Here is a 21,688-nt window from a genome sequence, read left to right on the forward strand (position 1 = left end):
GATGTCTCTAAAGCTTCTTCCTAAGTGCTTAGGCCTTGATTGCAAAGACCAGCTTTGTATATTTGACTAAATTAAAAAAGTGGGGAAAAAGAGAGGAGGAAAAAAACATCAAGGCAAAGAGCATGTACCAGCCAGATGCACGCACTGTCATTCTCACTAAAGCTCTCAAGTTCAGCGCATTTTAGGAACGACAAGTAATCAGAGGGCTGAACTGCTTTCAAATGAAAAGCAAAAAATCCTCTATATTATTATTATTATTATTATTTACAACAGATGTCATAAGAGGCAAATAACCTTACCACTGACCCACATTTCTTTTTTTTATGCAACACCCAGGGCTCCAGACTGCGACCAAATGGTCGCATTTTGCGCCTAAAATTAGACACAGTGCGAGTAAATTTTTCATCAACTCGCGCATGCGCGACCAGTAAATTAGCAGATTTCTTTTTTTTGTTATTAAATATTTTTGTTGTTTACAAACTTGTTCTACACTTCAGCCCACTATAGTTAGCGGTAATGCCTGAATGACTGGTTTGCTAACCGACATTAACTCCAGAAGAAGAAGAAAGGAGACGAAAACCGAAGAAGAAGGCAGGCCTGTGTGTGTGTGTGGGGGGGGCTAATGTGTGAAAAGAGGCGCACCGCAACGGAGACACAACGAGGGCGAGGGCCGCAGAGTGAGAGGTCCACGAGGGGATCCTCACCACCGAGCGGCGTCTCCGTCCCCCGAGTTGAATCTCTGGGTCAACTCAGCCGACTCTCACATGTCTGCCCCTAGAGACTGATGTTCACGGTAAACGCATTCGATCTGGAGCGCGCGAGGGTTTTGATAACGTTAGCGGAAGGATTTAAGTGACAACATCCGGTTTTGCAAAGTTAGCGGAAAGAACCACGTGAAACAACATCCGTTTATCAAAATAAGATGTCGACAAATCATACACTAACATATAAAAGTAAACAATGAACTGATGTTGTATCTTTATAGATAGTTTCTGAGATTTAGCTTAAATTATGCTAACATTAAAAATGTTTACTGTACCAAGGAAGAGTTTATAAAATTAGTCAGTCTTTTGTATGTTAAGAAAAGTCCTGTATATAGATTTCCCAAGAGTTCCAGGAAATGAATGATGCAGATGTGTTCCATACATATCTGAAATCCTACAATAGCAATCAAACAATTTTAATGTATCAATTAGGAAATTTTTCAAAGTAAAGTTCTAAATGTTTAAAGAAATCGGTAATTTCTTTAATGTTTGAGTTGCTTTATATATGTATTTCCTCATAGTCCTAGGCAATAATGCTACACAATAAATAGAATGCTTCAATCAACACCGTGATCGGTGATTGGTATTATCGGATCGGCAGATACTGATTTCAGTGATCGTGATCGGCACCAGAAACCTGATCGGTGCATCTCTAGAAACCAACAAATGTTTTGATTGGCCACATCGAAGTGCAACATGCACATGCTCAAGGTATGTTTTCTCTTCAAATATGTTTAAACTCAATACAGTAACTTCTGAAGAGTTCTCTGTTGTGAATGTTTTGCAGTTCATGAAGGCAAACAGGCATAAGATTGTATATTGTCAAATTATTTATCAGTAATACAGTAAAAATGATGGGAAAACTTTGCAAGTCGATTTATAGTGTGTCAGGGTTTTTCCTGCAGAGAAAATTTGGGCGCGCGCCTAAGTCGTTTTCCCGAGCGCCTATGACAAATCCCGAGCGCCTAAGGCAAAAAAAAGTCTGCGTTGAAAAAACAAAAAATAACTGTGTTCATCAGGTTCATGTCAGCGAATATGTTCTCAATAGTATGTTTCAAGGAGGTGTGCTCACCTGTGTGCGCGTATCACGGCAGAGCGGCCAGCTGCTGATCACGCACTCAATAGCTCGACTGCATGAATAGAAGGTGCGCGCGTAGCGCGCAAAAAAATTTTTTGGGACCACCCAAGACCCATTTTGACCCAGGAAAAAGTGCGCCCCTAAATTTTCTGCTTGCGCCCCTAACATTTTAAGTTAGGAGCGACTGTGCTCCTAGTTAAAAAAGTTAGTCTGGAGCCCTGGCAACACCACTGCAACAATTTAAATGTTCAACAAGCTAAAAATGAGAATTAGACCAGAAACAACTGGTTTCCAGTGAAACACACTCTTTTAGGGTACAGCCAGTTCTCAATGCTATCCATCTCTTTTGTTGTGAAAACAATCATTAGTTCTTAAACAAAAAAATGAAATAATAAAATTTAACATGAAAAAGGATTCCAACATTAAACAAGGAAGAACCTAACGTGGCACTTAACTCATCCTCCTCCAGGCTGGCTGCCACGTCCACAGATCAGGCCGTGCTAAGACGCTTTCTGTTTGCTGATGAAGTAAAGCTGGTCACTGCTTTACTCGCTGCTGCATTTGTGGGTCAACATGTTAAAATGTCTGCTGAACCTACTGACACCAGAGCATCAGCACAGTGGGTTTGTTTGACATTGCTTCAATTGGTATTAGTTTTATAACCTGAATATTGTAATGAGCCTGTTCTATAATACTGAGATTTGCAGAACACTCTGGTCCATAATAACACAATGTACATTTCGATTAGGCCATAATCTGCAGATTTTTGTTTGACGAGAAGCTCGTATGTAGAAAGCACAAGTTGGATTAGAAAAGTTCAGGAAGTAATTTTAACTTAATCTATATCTCTTCTCATTTTTCAAAGCCTCCTCTTCATGTTGTTTCTGCTATGAGTGTCCAAACTGGTGAGAACCAGACTAATCTTCTAGTTATATTCTTCACCTTAACCCTGCTTTGTGGAAAGGTCATTACCATTGACCATCTGTCCTAGAAATGCTTGTTGTGATTGGCCAAATGGCATAAGAGGGCAAGATTTAGGAAAAGCAGAATCTTTAAATTGAATGAAGATGTCCCACGGGTCCCAAAGCGACTGATGTTATCTGTCGGGAGAGACATGATTTCATCTCTTTATGTTTACCAGGACCATAATAGTGCATGTGTGTGGACATTTACAAGTGCACACACATGCACTAATATGATCACAGTTGCAGACTTTGTTGTCAATTCAAGGGAAGTCTGAGAAGAGCTTGGTGCTCAAACGTTACACAGCAGTACAAATCTTTCTTCGTGTGGGAGCTATTTGCTTTGCGGATCTATCAGTTTTGATTCTGTAAATTCAAGTAAAACCTTCCATCTTGTAGCAAAACACCAAGGACACAAACAACTTCAAAAGTCTGAGTTTGACACCCACCCACACACACACACACACGCTGACACACTAGAAAAAGAGGAAGTCGTTAACACCTTCAAGGGTATTTTAGGTCCCATTGGCGCTGGGCATTAACAGATTATACCAACACAGAATTGAGTGAAAGTGAAATGGAAAGTTAATAATCTCAAAGATTAGAAAATGAATCAAATTTATATTTGTTGTGAATTTTGCTTTTAGTTGTTTGAATGGCTTAAAGTATAGTTTTTTTCTGACATTTGAGATCATTTTGATTTCCTTTCTTTCTCCATCTGTTGTCATATCTGCCAGAGATAAGACAGGAGTTTAGCATCTTCTCTTCCTGCTCCACAATATCACATATGTCTAAATCTATCCAGAAATAGGATATTTGTGTCACCTCACTGACTGGGGCTCCTGGGAGAGTCAGGCTTTGAACCTTAAGCGGACTATTATGTAAGTAAGGCATCACCGATGAGGATGATTACATTTCCAGTCAAAATTCTGTGGAGATAATTTTTTTGATGAACTGTTTAGTTTAGTTTAGTTTAGTTCATTTCGATCAGCAATACTATAAAAAAAATCAAAATTTCAACAAAAGAAGAAAGTGGCCGACCGAAAGGGTCAAGGCTGAAGCTATCAAGCTTATAAGTGCCCTAACCTATGCTTTCATGTAAATACTTATTTTAGAGAACCATTACATATACCTATATATATATATACATAAACATATAAACATATACACATGCATACAAATTCACACACCCATATAAACATATATACACACACATACCTACATATACATAAAACAATCAACAAAACAAAAACAAAAAAGCTTGTCCCCATTATCCGTTACTTATAATGCGTCATCAATGCTGATACGTCTGTACTTGTCCAAAGTCATGTCTTTACATTTTTTTTTTTATATCACCAGATTCTTACTTTCCTTGATGTCATCAGTTAAACTATTCCACTGTTTCACCCCACAGACAGATGTGCACATGCTTTTTAGAGTTCAATGAACAATTGGCTGTTTGAAATTCCATCTCCCTCTTAGTTCATACTCTCCTTCTCTATCTCTAAAAATCTTTTGAATATTTCCAGGAAGTGAATTATGTTTAGCTTTGTACAGAATTTGTGCTGTTTTGAACTCTACTATATCCCTAAGTTTCAGTGTATGTGATTTTAAGAACAGTGAATTGGTGTGCTCAAGATATCCTACATTATTTACTATTCTAATTGCTCTCTTTTGCATGATGTATAATGGCTGTAGGGTGCTTTTGTAGGTGTTCCCCCACACTTCAACACAATAGGTCATGTATGGTAGAATGAGAGTGTAATATAATGTCTGCAATGATTTATAGTTCAGTATGTGCCGTGTTTTGCATAATATCCCTACAGTTTGTGTTAATTTGGACCTTACATACTTGACATGTTGTTTCCAGCTAAAGTTGTGGTCGATTATCACACCTAAAAACATATTCTCGAAAACTCTTTCCAGCATAACACTATCCAACATTAATTCTACCGGAGTATTCGGATGTATATTTTTATTACCAAAAACCATAAATTTTGTTTTTTTATGTTTACTGATAATTTATTGACATCGAACCACAACTTTAGCTTACTCAATTCTGCCGTGACAACCTCCAACAGCTGCTGAAGGTTCTCCCCAGCACAGAATACATTAGTGTCATCAGCAAAAATAACATAATTCAATATTTTAGAAACATTGCAGATGTCATTGATGTACAGTATAAATAATTTCGGTCCAAGAATTGACCCCTGCGGAACACCACATATAATATCTAAGAGAGGAGACCTAATTACACCCATCTGAACAAACAGTTTTCTGTTTTCAATGTAAATTTTTAACCAATTTAGCCCTACCCCTCTAATCCCATACCTTTCCAGTTTATGTATTAAAATACCATGATCAATTGTGTCAAACGCTTTCTTTAGATCGACTGTATTTAGTACCTTAAAAGAAAAGTAAATTATGCTCTATGTACATTGAGGTAGAGGCATTTATTGCTGCACACAATTTATTTTGTGTGTCCTCAGCTAGTGTTGGATTTAACACAGTGATTTGTGCATGAGGGTGTTGTTGTGACTTAATCTACAGTTGTAACACCAGAAGCCCATGGTGTTAAAGCAAAGGCTAGAGAATCTGTCTCGCTAAAAAAAAGAATACACCCAAATCAATGTGATGAAAAATGTGAAAGTCCCAGGGATGCACTAATCTGTTCCACCCTATTAAATGTTAGACGTTTAGGCCACTGTGCTTCCCCATCAACAGTAATAGGCCAAATCCACAGGGATCTCCTGACAATCACAGGCCCTTGCTATCGTAGTGGCTTTTCCTCAGAAGCTGATAGAAGTGCTTTTTTTACTGTATGAGCGAATAGATGAAGCAACATGGGCATTGATTCATTGATTACTGTGGTAGTGTGCTTGGAAATTGTTATTATTATTATTTCTAAAGAGCACCTGGGACCTCTTAATCATATTGTTGCATGTTGCTGTAAACTGTAATCCCTGACGTTAAAGATGAACCTTTTTCTGAAAAGCTCAGTCATTTTACAGACAGACATGCAATCATGTGTGTTCTTTCACAATCAAAGAAGGAGAGAATGGGGGAGTAAAAGTGGATTTTGCCCTGCAATGTCACCTGGCTCAATCAACCGTAGGCTCTGCCAAATTAAAGATGCTAATTGTATTCTTAACCACACGCTAATAAGAGCAATCACTTGCCTGGTTAAGACTCCAATCAAAATGCTAATTACAATCCTGAACAATTTGGGATTCATTACCCTCCTTTAGTGCCACCTTTTTGTCTGCATTCCTTTTGGTGGCTGCCAAAAAACTGTGCCATTGTAAAAATATGTCTGATTATCTTCACCGTTGATTAGTTCTTACAGAGAGAGCCACACACATGCAGCACATTGACGACCGGTGAACAGAACACTGTGTTCAGTCAAGGTTGCAATATGCAAATGAAAGACCTCAAGGACACCTCATTGACTACAGATGGAAAATAAACTGAAGGACATCTCACTATTACAAAGGCTTTCTTAAGATTACAGCTCCTCAATGGGGAGTCAAATAAAACTCAAAGCCTTCCCTTCAGGAGCAGCAGCAGCGCGGGTAGAGATTTTTACTTTAGTGCTCTGATAGCCTCAGAAGAACCAGGCAATACATCATGGTTGCCATGGCAACAGATGGAGGTGTTAACATATTGGATGTGCAGTAAACAAAGGGGTTTCAGTGTTTGCATGTGTGTATACAGTATGAGAGACGAAAGGAGTGACAGACAGGTGGACGGAGGGTAAGACACGTCGACGGCTGTGGCATCTGGTCGTCTGTAACAGCTGGTATTCATAGAGGCTCGTAGACGACTCGCAGTGTATTGCTTCAGTTCATGTCACACAGCTCAGGATGAGGCGGTGTGGCAGCAGTCACTTCAAACCAAACACGCTGCAGAAAATACATGATATATGAATCTCTGAGTCAACACTTTCACTTAATAAATCAATCGAAAGTAGAAAATAGTCTAATTTTAAAAGACAAACCCAGATTATGCAACTTTATGATTTTGTATGTATTGTATGGGTGAGTGTGTTCATCTTCTGACAAATTAATTCATCCTTGGGTTGTTACCGGGGAAGGCAAATTGGTCCCACATTATTGAATGATGATGGCTTTGGAGACTTTGAAGATGTCCTCTGGGCTTTCTGATGGGAAAGATGTGTGTAAAGTTTGGTGGCTGCAGTGTTTCCTTCTGTCACACTTATATTTGTTTAACGTCAGAAACACAAATCTAAAGGAAGGTGAAAGAAATACGATTATTATCATCAGTAAAAAATAATAAATAGTAGATTAGACTTTTCAAACATAAATTATACATTACAGTAAGAGGAAGGTATAGTCGCATACTGCTTGTGTGAGTAGCTGGTAAGCCGTCCTTTAAGGTACCTAAGAACATTCTCTGTGTTACTATTCATATTTCAGAAAGACTCTGAAGACAGTAGTTGGTATATTTACTTTTGCAGAATAAGACACATTACAGTAATGAAACTGCCCATTGGTAAGTATCGTGGCGACCTTGGCCACTGTTCAACAAAAGTTGTTTCACATTCCAGTGAGTGCAATTTATACCTAAAGGATCTGAATTGTCATTCCACCACAACTAGTAAAGGTCACTGCATCCGTAACAACAGTAGAAAGATTGGTATCAGATGTTTGCTGGAATAAAAACCTTTTGCTGATCAAATTAGTGTGTGTGCATGAGTATGTGCGTGTGATTGTGTACATGTGTGAGTGTGTGCATGTGTGTGAGTGTGTGTGTGTGCGTGTGTGAGGGTGTTTGTGTGTGCATGTGTGTGTGTGCGCGTGTCTGCGTGTATGTGTTTGAGTGTGCGTGAACGTGTGTGTGCTTGTGTGTGTGTGTGTGTGTGTGTGCATTTGCCTTCTGGATTGTTGCCCTTATCTGCTAATTTATTTTTTTAAATATGGGAATTCCTGATGCAAATCATAATGATGCCAAACAGACTCTGAGGGGATAATCACATTACCGATTACTCATACATGATGATGCACATGCGCAATCAGCTCTTCTCCCTTCTCGCGCCAACTGAGCCCAATCTTAAAACCGCGAGCAGCCGCAGACACATCATCTGTGTATTTGAGAGCACGACCCTCAGACTGAGAGACTTGAGCTCTTAAAGAGATGCGTCCTCGTGCTGGAACATTTACCTCATCTGCTGCTTTTTGCTAAAAGAGAATTCCGATGGTGAATCAGAAGTAGTTGTTCTGCCCTAGAAGCTTCTCTCGTCTTGACCAATGGAATTAGGATGAAAAGGTGAAAGTTGGATTGCGTAAATCGGTGGATGTAACATGCTCTAATGCGTAGCATTGACGGAGGGCTGTGAGGGACACACTGTCGCCAAGTTTGAAATCAAATCACAGAAAACGGACTTCGGCTGAGAGGATGCTCGTCGGTGAGTGGGATAATCCACATCTGCATGATTTAGGACGTTTGATGATTTCTCTGGGAGAAATGCAAGAGAGGCGGGAGTTTCTAATCTCTGGTAATCTTTGTTTGAGCTGTCGTTTGATTGACACACTTGACGCATTGGTCAAAGACTTCTCGTATATTCAGGTGTCGTCTGCATTTTGGACCAAATAATGATCAGAAAGAAAAACAAACCAGCAAATGCCTGGATTTTTATATTTAAGAGACATTTAAAAGACAGGCCAATGCCAATGATTAATGACGTAATATGCACTCTGTTATTAAAGTAAAGACAACGTTTGAAACACATAAATATTTAAAAAACTAATTGAAAGGGTCTTTCATGCATTAGCATGTGGTGTCTGTGCCTGGACAGGAGGATGTGGGCTGCTGCTGCTTCAGTTCGTCCTTCACACACTCACACAGATAATGTTGTCAAGTGGTTCAGTGGAGCGGATTAATTAAATGTATTGACTATATAGTGAAATGTAATTAAGAATTTAGAGGTCCACGTAATTAGTTTTCAAACATGCCGAAGACAACCAATAAATCATCAATCACAACTGATGCAACTTTCAGTGCTAGATGTCAGTTATTGTTTAGGAAAATGTGTGAAACTCGTCACTTCCCACCAACTCTATCACATATAACAGCCCATATGATAACGGCTCTATGTTGTTCTGCCTTGCAGCGTGTGAGTGGACTTCACAGGAAGCTGTCAACATGCCACTTTGGTGAAAACTCAAAGGAACATTTTAGTGGGCTGGTTCCCCTGGGCTAGATGCTCTATTTAGGTCGTTTTATGTAATATACACAAATGTGGCAGAAAATATGACTTCATGATACAAAGACCTATATATTTCAGATAAGACAGCAGATTGTCAACAGCTCCTTGCTCCTAGGAGAAAGAGTTCAGGAAGCAGATGGTCCGAGCAGCGTGTCCTTGTTTTCCCCATCAAGCTTTTGAACTGCACTTGGTTGACCTCCTATATACATTCAGGGATTCATCTGAGACACCAAGCAGACACACAAATCCTGCTAAACTCTCTCTATTTACTTTATTCCTTGATCTTACGATTTTTCAACCCCTCTGTATTTTTAGTACATGTTGAGAATTTGACAACAAAGCTGACTTTGACTTTGATCTTCACACACTCTTGGCTTCTTTTGCAGTGTGGATATTTATCCTGTTTCTCGAGGAAGGATTTGCTCTGGCACAAAAAACTAAAGGTACGGTTGATACATTCACTGCACTCCAGAGGAACTACACTTAAAGGACACCCCAACATAAAAAACTGCATATACAGATACCTACATTGAGTGTTATTTATCCATCTTGATTGTTTTCATATTCATGAAAATGCTCACAACCAGGTCTGTGGATTGACTTCTGGGAAGAGATAGTGCCTTATAGTCCCATTATATCAGAGAGATATGGTCAATATCTCAAAAATTAGGCAATTAATACCAACAAAACCTAAATTAAATATGTACTTCGATTTTTGGGTGAACTGTGCCTTTACATCAAGACACACAATGTAATGGAATTAAAGATCACTGAAGTCTTTTGCACAATCAGTTATCCATCCGACTGAAGGTGTCTACTGTCTTCACATTGTATCATCAACAGCCACAAATAATGTTTCCAAAATGAAGTAATTCTTGGCTTTCATACATACAGATGGAGGTGCAGGATCAAAAGGGATAAGACCTTCTCAACGGCCGCAACGATCTCATCACTGTGGAAACTGGGAACGAAACACAGAAGGTGGCACCTTCAGTTCCCCAAACTACCCGAAAACATACCCTGCCAACAAGGAGTGCCTTTACGTGCTGGAAGGTAACCAACAATCGAGCCTGGTCTTTTCACTGCTGTTAAAAATGTGGTGCTCCTGTTAAGTTTTTGTTTATATTGTTGATCTGGATTTTAATGAGGTCACAACCCTCTGATGGAAATGAAAGGGAATCCTGGAACAAAATAACACTTCTATATATAATGATCAGTCTGGTGTTTGGATTATTTTTATTTCATTATTAATTCTCTGTTTGAATACTGACCAATGCTAACATTTTCCTTCTATGCTCTTTAAAGTGCAAACAAGCTTGCAGGCAATAACTTTTTCCCAGTGCTATCCTCATTACAGAGACACCAGAGAAGGCATCACACCTTGTTGTAACTGTGTGCATCATTTTTGCCTTTTCAGCGTCTTTGATGATCTAGAAAAGTGCGATATACAATTGAAGTTTATTATTATTATATTTAAAATTTCTATAAAGAGTCTGACCCACAGTAATTCTTGGGTAAACATGTTAAAGGAGCACATGCTTTTTCACTGCGCTGTCCATTCTCTGGTGGCATTATATCCACGGAGCACCTCTGTGTAGAAGTGACACGTCACTCTGCTTCCTCAGCTCTGCCCCGCCAGCGGATAGAGCTGCGGTTTGATCAGACCTTCTACATCGAAGCGTCATTTGACTGTCGATTTGACCACATCGAGGTGCGGGACGGCCCCTTTAGCTTCTCGCCACTCATCAATAGCTTCTGTGGCTCGGCCAGTCCTGGACTCGTCCTCTCGAGCGGACGCTTCCTGTGGATCCGCTTCTTCAGTGATGAAGAGCTGGAGGGGAGTGGCTTTAAGGTCCAGTACAGCTTCACAGCAGGTGATTAAAACACAATGGCATGGGAATCGTTCTCACTATACCGTCTCGGTACTTAGTGATTGTTCATACAGTCTTCTCAAATAATGCTTTGATCAAATGTTTCTGCTGTTATTAGCCAATCAAATATATTTACTTCCACTGATTTCCCTCTAAAGATCCTGAGTTTCATCTGCACGTGGGAGGACTCTTAAACCCCATCCCAGGTAGTGCAACCACACCGCTTGTTGTATCGTTAGATCAATACGTGATGCAAAGTCACAGCAGCTTCCTCTCACCCTCGACTCCAATCCTCTCTTTTCTGTTTTTCTTATATTTGCCTCTTTTCACTGTCCGTGGGCCAGATTGTCAGTTTGAGCTGACTGGGGCTGACGGCTTGATCCGGTCCAGTCAGGTGGAGGAGGATTATAAATTGAAGCCGGACCAGGCAGTGGACTGCATCTGGACTATACGAGCTCCTACGAACAACAGGGTATGGCAAGTTATCGTATGCACAAGCAGAACAAGCTTTGATTCTTTAACACCCCAGAGTTTAAGTGTTTTATTATTTAACATTCCCTGAAAGTACATCCACAGCTTGACATACCGTATGTGCGCATGAGGTATAAAGTGAACTTATGTATTAATAAAACTCAAAATAAGTACACATACAATTAACCTAGCCCAACATGATTTATATTTGATCCTTTAACGCAAAGATTCCTTCAAATGTAATTGCAAAATACAGGGAACTGCATGAGCATCTCCTCACTGTTTATTCCAGATTTACCTGCGATTCCTGGAATACCAGATGGAAAACTCAAATGAATGTAAGAAGAACTTTGTGGCTATTTATGATGGCAGTAATGCTATTGAGGATTTAAAGGTAATGTATTTTATAACATATGTAATATGCATTGTGCTACTGCAGCCTGTAAAATCAAAGTACCTCAATACGATGTAGTGTATTCGTTGCACATTGTATTGCATCATACTCTGTTTCTCTCTCCTTTTGCTACACAACAGAGATTATCTTTTTTTCCTTGTCATACACGCTCATTTTAATTATAATAGTTGAAGTTGCAACTGTTCTACAGACCTTGACCTCAATGAGACTACACATCCAAAACTGTACGAGAAAATGCTGTGTGGTTTCTTGCAGGCCAAGTTTTGTAGTACAGTAGCTAATGACATCATGCTGGACACCGGTGTGGGGGTAGTGAGGATGTGGGCTGACGAGACCAGCCGTCTCAGCCGGTTCCGGATGCTGTTCACTTCTTTTGCAGACCGTGAGTTTCCCCTTCACATTATTCTTAAACTTTGTCATTTGCCATTTTTGATATTGTCCTTCTTGTTTAGTTTCTGCAGTGTGTTCTGGATGTGTGCTTTTTATAATGCTGTCTTCATAGCAGTTGTATCAAGAGCCCAACCCAGTCCCTAGAAACAAATACTGGCATTGTAAGTTTCAGAAAACCATGGAATAGTTGAGCGTTCATGTTTCTGAACCAAAGATCTGTTTCATATCAGCCTTGTAACACTCTTGCTGAAACCCACAATGCCTTGTGGTTACATATTGAAACAATTAGTTCAGTTTAAGCAACAAAACCACTGGGTGAATGTGAGAAGAAATATCATGGTTTGTGTATTTAAATAGTAGCGTAACAACCGCCACGGGTGGACTTTCTTACACGACGTTGTATAACAAGCGTGAAGAGAAAATGTACTTGTGGTATCACATGGGACACAAACAGTGGTTTCCTGGGGAAGTCCTGTGTTTGCAACTCATAAACATATTTAAATGATCTTACTTTTTAATTATGATTATAAGACTTTCATCTGACTGTTTTAAGACCGGTTCTGTTGGCATCACATACTGATCCACCTGTTTGTGTTTCAGCACCCTGCTTCGGCAGTTCATTCTTCTGCCACAGTAACATGTGCGTCAACACTTCTCTGGTGTGCAACGGCATACAAAACTGTATCTTTCCCTGGGATGAAAGCAACTGCAAAGGTACTCCAGTTGCGCCAAAGCACTTTGCAAATATATCTTAGAAGATCTGCTGTGCTGTATTAAAAGCAGTTGTGTAGCATTATGTCATATGTTACATGTGTTGTGTCACACCTGCTTGAGGATGTGTGGCTTTAACACTCAGACAGGCTCCTCTCTCTCTCTTCTTTTTCTCATATGTCTTTTATGTTTCTCCCTGATTCCACAAAAAGCAGTGCATATTGATGAATGTTAAACGCTACAGAATATTCTTTAAAAAATGTCCTTGGAGCAGGAAAATCATAATTTCCTCTTGACGCCTTTCCAGCAAAAAGACCATTTAGGCCTCTTGGCTGCTTTGTGGCACTTAAGCGTCTTAATTGATTGGGTTGGCTATTTATCAGTAAAACTGGCTTTTAGTCAAGGCTCTGTCCCTGTCAACCAAAGATACAGACTGTACTGATGGTAACGGAAACAAGTCATTGACTGAGGTACTCTCTGCGCCTTAAAAAGTCTCTCATAATGCATCTCTCTTTGTCACTCTTCATATCGATCATCCAGAGAAAAAGAGCAAAGGTGTTTTTCACCAGATCACAAAGACTCATGGGACAGTTATCTGTGTGTCGACGGGAGTGGTGCTACTGCTCCTCATTGTCTCCATCCTGGTCCAAGTAAAACAGCCACGAAAGAAGGTAATATATAGTAATGTTATTTTTAATATTTAGTTTCAAAATATTGGTGTAGAAATAACAAAAGTGTGTTAAATCATAATTTGGTCTTGGTTAGGTGTTGGTACGTAAGAATAACCTGTTCCACCGAGGTGACCTCCAGGAGGTGTTTGACCCTCCACATTATGAACTCTTTACTCTCAGAGACAAGGTTAGTCTGAATACTTTGATAAATTAGTCGTGGTTCATGGTGATTTTCTTATGCGACAACATTATAATCTTTTAGGATATGTCTGGGGACCTTGGGGAGTTATCAGAAGAACTCCAGTCCCTTCAGGCGCTCAGGAGATCCTCATCGGGCTCACGCTGCATTTACGAACACCACTGTGGCTCTCAGGCTTCTGTCAACTCCGCTGGTCAAGGTGCACCTGACATAGGCAGCGGATCCCTGGAGCTTACCCCTTTCACAGGGGACCTTCAAAGCTCTTTACCTCCCTTCAGGGACGTTAACAGCAGCATGCGCAAGAAGAGCTGGCCGAGTATGAAACCAGGACGAACGCAAGGCCATCATGGTATGGGGGAAAGGGCGATGGGGCGGCAGGATAGAGTGATGGAAGAGGACGAAGAGGAGGAGGAAGATGGAAGGTATGATGTGTATGTACGTAAAGCAGGAAGCCGAAGAGGGAAATATGAAATGGCACAGCAAAGATCCTTGTCTATGGACTTCTGAAAAAAAAGACAAGGAAACACTGTAAATACTGCAGCGACAACTTTTCAATCAGAGTCATACTTTTTGGGCAATCCTGGACTCTTTCCCCCTGCCTCCCTCACAGGGAGGTTGGGTCATACAGGGTCTGTTACAGAGCAGGCCTTTAGGAGAAGAACAAATATTCAAGTCACTTGAGCACTGCCATCTCTATTTGAACACGGAAACAGCTGACAGTGAGCTGCTATCGTATTTGTGATAAGTGTAAAAGTGAAAATAGATTATTCTGAGTATTGTTCTTGTGTTCAATGTATTTTGCTAAAAACATTTTACTGTAAAGCAAATAAATTTTGTTAGAAAATGTTATCAATCGGTGTTCAGGATCTGAATAAATGTTTTAAGGAAGTGTGATTACAATGTAAAAATCAAGTTTCCCTTTAATCTCTCATCACCTGTATTAAAGAATATGTTTATACATACAGTATCAGCACCCATTTCGGTCATGCTTTTGAGTTGAGTCAGCAGGTCTGTGTGTCTGCTGATAAGAAATCTTCTAAAAGGTGTGCTGGTTGGAAGTACCCTTATAATGTTCATTGTCACTATGATGACGAGTAGTATAATTATATAACCACCAAAAGCATCAGACTGTTTGGCATTGGGAAAGTCTAACCTTATATTTCATCTTCGATTTTGGCTGTAGACACAGAATTCAATGATGGGGTTTAAAACTTGTCTAATGGATTAAAAAAGAAAATTGAAACAGACCTTGAAAAGGTTTTGAACTAAGTCGGCGATCGTTTCCTGTCATTTCAACACATTCACAGTGGTCAGTGTACGCCGAGACCGATCGCTACGATAGGCTGATTTGAACACGTTTCATCCCAACGATGATGTTGACGAGAATGTGTTCAGTGTGCCAAACTGCTTCGATAACCTTGAAGCTGACAAAAAACATTCGGAAATTCAGGAAGTGATTTCTAAGCCAACGCCTTCAGTATACTGAGCAATTATGTGGGGTTCATTCGTCATATTCAGAAAATTCACTGGGCAGATAATTAATGGAGCAACTATGCGTACAAGACAAATATGAGCGTACTGTATTGTCATACATTATGGGAGCTGTTTATGGCCATGAGTCCCATCATGCTCAAGAATAATTAATACAAGAATAAAAGGTTTGCTTTGGTTGGCTACTTTCTGCTCATGACCAAAAGAATAACATAAAGAACAAACTGCTGATAAGTGTCAAAGGATAATCCCTAATGACTGTACTTGTACTGTGCTGCTCAACGGCATCCAAAGTTGGTCTCATATTTAAGGAAACAAGACCTATCAAGTCTCTTTCTAAATCTGCAGAGTGTTGCTGTTTTTAGTGAAACTGTGGTCATTATTTGTATAATATCTGAGACACATTAAAGGATTGCTCCAAATAAACTCAAAGTAGATCAATAGGCTCAGGTGAAGCATGCTGCGTGGCTTTTTATTGAAGTAAAATGACTCAACAATTGAGTCTGTGATAATAGCTTAACCTACGATACGAGGGTCTTTGGTTTGTGTTCGGAAACTATATTCATAATGAACACAATTGGAAAAAACCAACGTGTTACTAAACAGGCAAATCATTTTGGACACATCTCATCTTATATAACTGTTAAGTACAACCCTTCTGTTATAGTGTCTCGGCGACTGTCATGAAACAAAGAGTGAACATCTTACTTAACAGTATGTAGATCAATGAGTGAGTCAGGTGATCAAGCACCAACAGGTTGGCCTGCAGTCTGTCAACTATTAACAGAGTTCAGCTCACAGACAAACTATGCTTAAACATGGCCATGTAGTTTAGGATAAAGTAACGTGAAAGTGATCCTTGTGCGTTTGCTTGTGTGTGAGAACACTGAACAACGCTATAACATGTATGCCTGATGTGTGACTTCAGTTCCACAACAATTCAATATTCTTTATGAGATCCTCTCTATTCCAACTCAGAAATGCTCCTCAGACTGAACTCTCTGTTTTTGTACAAGCAACACATGCTTCTTAAGTAGCACGATGGTGAATTCAGATTATGCAACCATAACAGTTTTTTTTTTAATCATTCTTGTCTTGCACTACAGAGGGAATGTCGCACACCAAGTCAATTATTTAACACTCAGAAAAGCACCATATCAAACAATATAAATACATGTGCCATTAAAATCACATGACACAATAATTCCAGAATGGTGTTTTTACATTACATACATTAATAGCACATGTATAAATACAACACAATACTACAATTCATCCAGAACTCGTTTTTGGCCACATTAACAATAAAATAAAAAAATATGCTCCCATATGCGCATTGACTTTGTTCAATAAATAAAAAAATCTGCAGCTGTAGATCAAAATATGACACTGCATCACTTTTTTTGTGAGTTTTTGTTTGTCCTTCATCTTTTTCTTCTATTTCTTTTAATCCGAGGCCCAAAAAATGAAATCATTTTTAGTTTCAGTCTACATCATGAAGTCATGAAGTGCGCAGGCATGCGGTCAGTCTGCCTCAGACCAATATGTTGTTTCCAGAGCACAAGAAACGTCTCTCAGCACGTTTAGACTCAACAATCAACACGAGCTACTAGTGATTCTTCAAAGAAGGCCAGGCGTTGGTGGGCCACCAGGGGTGTATTCTCCCCAAGAACAGCATCCGTGAAATTAGGCCGTCCCCAAGCGTAAACCACACTGTTCAGAAAGCCTTGCAGGGAGACACTCGCAGCCTGAAATACATGAAGATAATGCAATCTGCAACTCAGACATCAGATGACATTCGAATTCTCTTGTTTAAATTCTTGCTCATCTGAAACATACCTGTATCATATAAATACCAAAGAGACTGTGTCGTTCAATGTTTGTCCAGCTCGTCAGGGTAGACAGTAAAATGAGCAAAAGAGCTAAAACAGGAAGAGAAACACGGTGAGGCATCACTCTGATATTGATTTCAATTTGATGAAGCATGGTAGATCACATTAAAATATATGTGTGTGTGTGTGTGTGTGTGTGGGTGTGTACCTGGTGCCCAGCAGAATAAGATGACGATCACCATATTTCTTGCTATAGAAAACACTCTTTTGAATCTCCTTCTTGAACGTCCATCTCCTTCCACAGGAAATAGGCCTTCCTGCTCATGTCCTTCATACCATTTAACTACCTTATAGTAAATGACCTGAAACAAGAAAATAAATATGATAACAGTCTGCTAACACGCATTTAAATATTTAATTAAAGGATTTCGATAGCACTGCAAAACAATCATAACTATATTGGCACACAACTGTAAATGTAAAATGATTGTGTATTACTTACAGAGCAAGACAATATCACTGCTATCACAATGACGATAAGAAAACCTCGGATGAAAGTGTCATGAATTCTTTCCTGGGAAGAAAATACAACAATGCCAATCAAATACAGCAAAATGAAACACTAACAAAACAAATGCTTTGAAATTAATACACTGCAAATTAAAATTAATGTATAAACCAAGAGTCTTTTGGTTTAAAAAAAGAGTTTTACACTCACATCATCAGAACAGGAATCCCTCCAGACATGCAGGAACAAAATACAACTAAGAAAAGTAAATCAAAAGGTCAAAAATGCAGCTCAACACACCTATTTCATTTCTGATACATATTTGGAAGCGGTGACTTTAAATTAAGTTCATAATAAAAGTTCTGTGCCCACCTGGTGTAGTATTTGGTGTCATTACAGGCGATCAATGATCTGTCAGTGACTGGAATCAGCAAGGTAGATCTTATGAAGGGAGTGAACACATATGCTAAGTACATTGTGATGGGGATCAACCTGTGGTATTGGAAAAATAGAGATAGAGAATTAAATTGGGTATACCAAGATGACGTCCGACATTGTTGGAAAGGTAATTGAAGTTATAGCACACTGTTATCAAACTCACCAAACAATGGCATATAAACGTATAGCGACTATTTTCCTTCTACACCGACTCTATAAACCAGATAGATTGGAAGAATTACATTATTTAATTAGTTATTATTCTTTTTGTACAAACTATAATCCACAAATGCAGTGGAAGCCTCACCTGCACCCCCTCCTCCTCTGTGGGTCTTGCTCTCCACCCCTGGATTGCGTTCTTTGACTTCCATGCGTAAACCACCACAAGCAGAAATGATATGAAATAAAATGTCTGAAACAGAGAGGACAAACGCACAGATATAAAACTGTCAAGGATAACAATGTAATGCAGCACAATATACAGAGATGCAACAAGTTTTTGTTTGCATGCATTTAGTTATTACATTTAAATGTAATCCATCAACAGCAGTGACTAGTTGGAAACAAAAGTCCTTTTCCTACTCCATTAATAGTTTTTTTGAAGAAGTTAAATTGAGGTGTTTGAGAATATCACTCTAACCAATGAACATATTAATTAATCACGGTCACTTCATTTTTACCTATTCAGAAATGTAACCTGACATTTTACTTTGAACAAATATTTATATATATTTATTAATACTTTAAAAGGCTAGATATTGTCCATATCTGTATTTTGAAAGAATGCCACAATTTTAACTGTCATGCCTTCACTGTGAAATACAATGTGGCATGACACGGCAGCAAAACTGCCAACCCCTTTTCTTTATATATGCAATATAATGAACAGACAGTTTTGACTTATTTTACTGCTCAGTCTCTGTTACAATCCTAAGTAACTGTAGTGGTGTGATTAAACACTGGAATAGTGATCTGACCTGCAAGGCTGCAACCCTGAATTACCGAAATCTAAGTGGATGTATTTACCCAAGCTTCGCTCAACATCCCTGTCGAGTTCAAGTTTAAGATTAAACCTCAGCCATGAACCTCCACCCACCAGGAAACCACCACGTAAATGATTCAGGGTAAGATGACGAACGAAGTGAAAATAATAGTTTCTCACCAGTGACAGCGGCAGGCTGTATTGGCAGATGGCTCCACTGTTGTCAGCGCTCACTTTGTTCATGACACTGGTGGACATCAGGATCAGAGCCGCCAGGAGGTCTGCCAGGGCGAGCTGCACCAGGAGGTGCACCTGCAAACAAATACATATAAATGATGTTGCTGCGCTCTAAAACTGGGCATAAGAAGATAACTGTCAACAAATGATCTGCACTGAAACACAAACTATAAAAAACTATAGAATACATATTTAGTATATTGATCAACCACACAACATACAGTAACACAAATAAATAAGTACAAACAACCTGACTCACCTGTTCTTTTAGGCGCCTCCATCTCACCATGGAAACCACCAGGACAGAAAAACTCCCAATGACACTGCAGTTAATCAGAAATATGGAGTATTATAAACCGAGGGACTCGTAAACTGAGCAGTACACAGGGTGCCTGAGTTTACTGAGGGGTGTTTGAAGTTTTTAGCAAATATATTGTGAACTTCAACTCAGTGCTGAATACTCATTGCATTTAAATAATGGAAATATTCCTAATAGAACAGACACATGAGGTAAAAACACTAAAGAAAGCCAGTAACATAATTGATATGCCCCCCTCTTCTTGACTGTTGCCATACTAGTTTGATAAACCTCTCCTGATCAGAAAACTGAAATTATAAGTTTCAAGTTTCAAGTTTTTATTGTCACATCCCCTTTTATACAAGTATAATCGGTTCGTGAAATTCTTATGTGCAAAACACCCGACAGAGACTAGAAAAAAAAAAGAATGAGAATAAACTATAAACTATACAATATCAAAACACAAAAAAAGAAGAAAGTATTAATAATATATATATAAAAAAGTAATAATATATATATACAAATAATATATATATATAAAACAATAAAATAATAAAATATTTGAGACTATATATAAATATATATATTATAGATATAATATATATCTATAATATATATATATAATAAATGTATAAAAATACATATATGGCCATAGATATTCATAGAGAATATGTTCTGGTGTGTGTTGTGTCTCAGTCCAGTCTCAGCCTGCAGCAGCCTGATGAAGGACTGAAGAAAGCTGTCCCTTTTGTCGCGCAGGCGACGGATACTGGCCGCCTGGCCTGCCTCCCTGAAGGTAAGGTGTGCGGGGTGCGGGTGGTTATGGTTATTGTCTTTTTGCTTCCGCTTGGCCCTGGCCACGCACCGCTATGTATGTGTAGGATGGAGGAAGCGAGAAGCTCACCTCCAACGATGACCACCACCCCGCATGCTACCCCCCCTCACGAGGCGGTGGCCCAGCACCACAGTGTGATGATGGTGATGTGCTCGACACTCTCGGTGGTACTGGTATCTCGAAGGTATGGGGGGGGGAGGATGCGGGGGGTCAGTCTAAGAATTTCCTCCTACCGTTGCCCTTTACTTGTTAGCCCTGGTCGGCGTGTGTGTGGTCCCGGAGTCTCGGAGGTCCCTGGGAGCCGATGGCCGAGGTGCTCGCTCTCTCTGACCCTCTCCGTCTATGGAGATGAGGTGTGTGGGGTGTCCGCTTCCTGTAGTCAGTAGTCCAGCTCCTTGTTTCTTCTTTTGACTTGAGGCCGAGGTGTTCTCTGCTGCCCACTGTACCAGTCCAACCTCCCCTCCTGTAGGCTGCCCCTCCGTCGGTGATGTGCCCCAACCCTGTTGTGTTGTCAGCAAACTTGATGATGATGATGAGCATGGCCGTGCCGATCGCATAGTCGTGGGGTGTACAGGAGAGAGGGCTCACAGGGAGTACCCCTGAGGGGGCACTGTTGAGAGGGCTCCAGGTGAGGTGCCATCCACACCACCTGGGGGCCCGGGCTGCCTCACCAGAAGTCCAGCATCAGTGGTAGTGGAGCAGGTAGAGACCTCTCTAAGAATGTTATTCTGCTGATAGCCTTAATGTACAACTCATTTAATATGCCATCTGGGTGCTATAAAAACTCCTAATGTAAATAAAATAACATCCATTGCCGGTAAGAAATCAAGAATGAAAGAGAAAACGAATGAGAAAGTATGTTACCTGAGAGTGAGTAACACTAAGTATTCAGTAGAGAGAACATCAATCTAAAGAAAAAACAGAATTCAAACATGTTACAAGAAATGTACATCTAATTTGTATCCTAGTAGTTCAAAGACACTTTTTTTAATTTCAATTAATTAAAACATTCACAGAAAAAAATCTATTAAGTGCAAGTAAGTGCATACCTGATCTCTACTTAGTATACCAATTAGCTCCATGTTGAATTTCCAATAATCCGTCTATTCAAAATCCAGTCTCTGTTTGTGCGCAGCTAAATGACCTGTCTCTATAACAAGACCTTGTGAAAATGTGATTTCTTCAGAGCACACCTCTATAAAAGTCCACACCTTGTTACGTATTGCTGTTTTGACTCCACCTGCATGCTTTGAATGTGTGCTTCGTGCAACACTATTAAATGGAAATCCCTCGGCGGAATGGGAATATT

General features: G+C 39.6%; 2 protein-coding genes across 2 annotated transcripts; one reads left to right on the top strand and one right to left on the bottom strand.

Annotated features, from left to right (window-relative positions):
* Positions 1-122: 122 nt before the first annotated feature.
* Positions 123-14,723, top strand: neto2b (neuropilin (NRP) and tolloid (TLL)-like 2b). The gene is made up of 13 exons (XM_056416225.1): positions 123-169; positions 777-793; positions 9,417-9,473; positions 9,925-10,083; positions 10,656-10,904; positions 11,060-11,107; positions 11,246-11,373; positions 11,665-11,766; positions 12,043-12,169; positions 12,778-12,891; positions 13,429-13,559; positions 13,654-13,746; positions 13,822-14,723. The coding sequence occupies exons 1-13, from the start codon at positions 123-125 to the stop codon at positions 14,263-14,265; spliced, it is 1,716 nt and encodes a 571-aa protein (XP_056272200.1). The 3' UTR covers positions 14,266-14,723.
* A 2,115-nt stretch (positions 14,724-16,838) lies between these two features.
* Positions 16,839-21,461, bottom strand: si:dkey-30c15.2 (uncharacterized protein LOC558938 homolog). Its single transcript, XM_056416226.1, has 12 exons — positions 21,429-21,461; positions 21,244-21,287; positions 19,506-19,569; positions 19,190-19,321; positions 18,335-18,439; positions 18,191-18,240; positions 17,962-18,081; positions 17,800-17,845; positions 17,584-17,655; positions 17,290-17,443; positions 17,089-17,171; positions 16,839-16,997 (listed from the first exon to the last, which is right to left on the bottom strand). The coding sequence occupies exons 1-12, from the start codon at positions 21,459-21,461 to the stop codon at positions 16,839-16,841; spliced, it is 1,062 nt and encodes a 353-aa protein (XP_056272201.1).
* Positions 21,462-21,688: the final 227 nt, after the last annotated feature.

The sequence above is a fragment of the Pseudoliparis swirei genome, chromosome 6 (assembly GCF_029220125.1).
Source record: "Pseudoliparis swirei isolate HS2019 ecotype Mariana Trench chromosome 6, NWPU_hadal_v1, whole genome shotgun sequence".
Taxonomy (NCBI): Eukaryota; Metazoa; Chordata; class Actinopteri; order Perciformes; family Liparidae; genus Pseudoliparis; species Pseudoliparis swirei.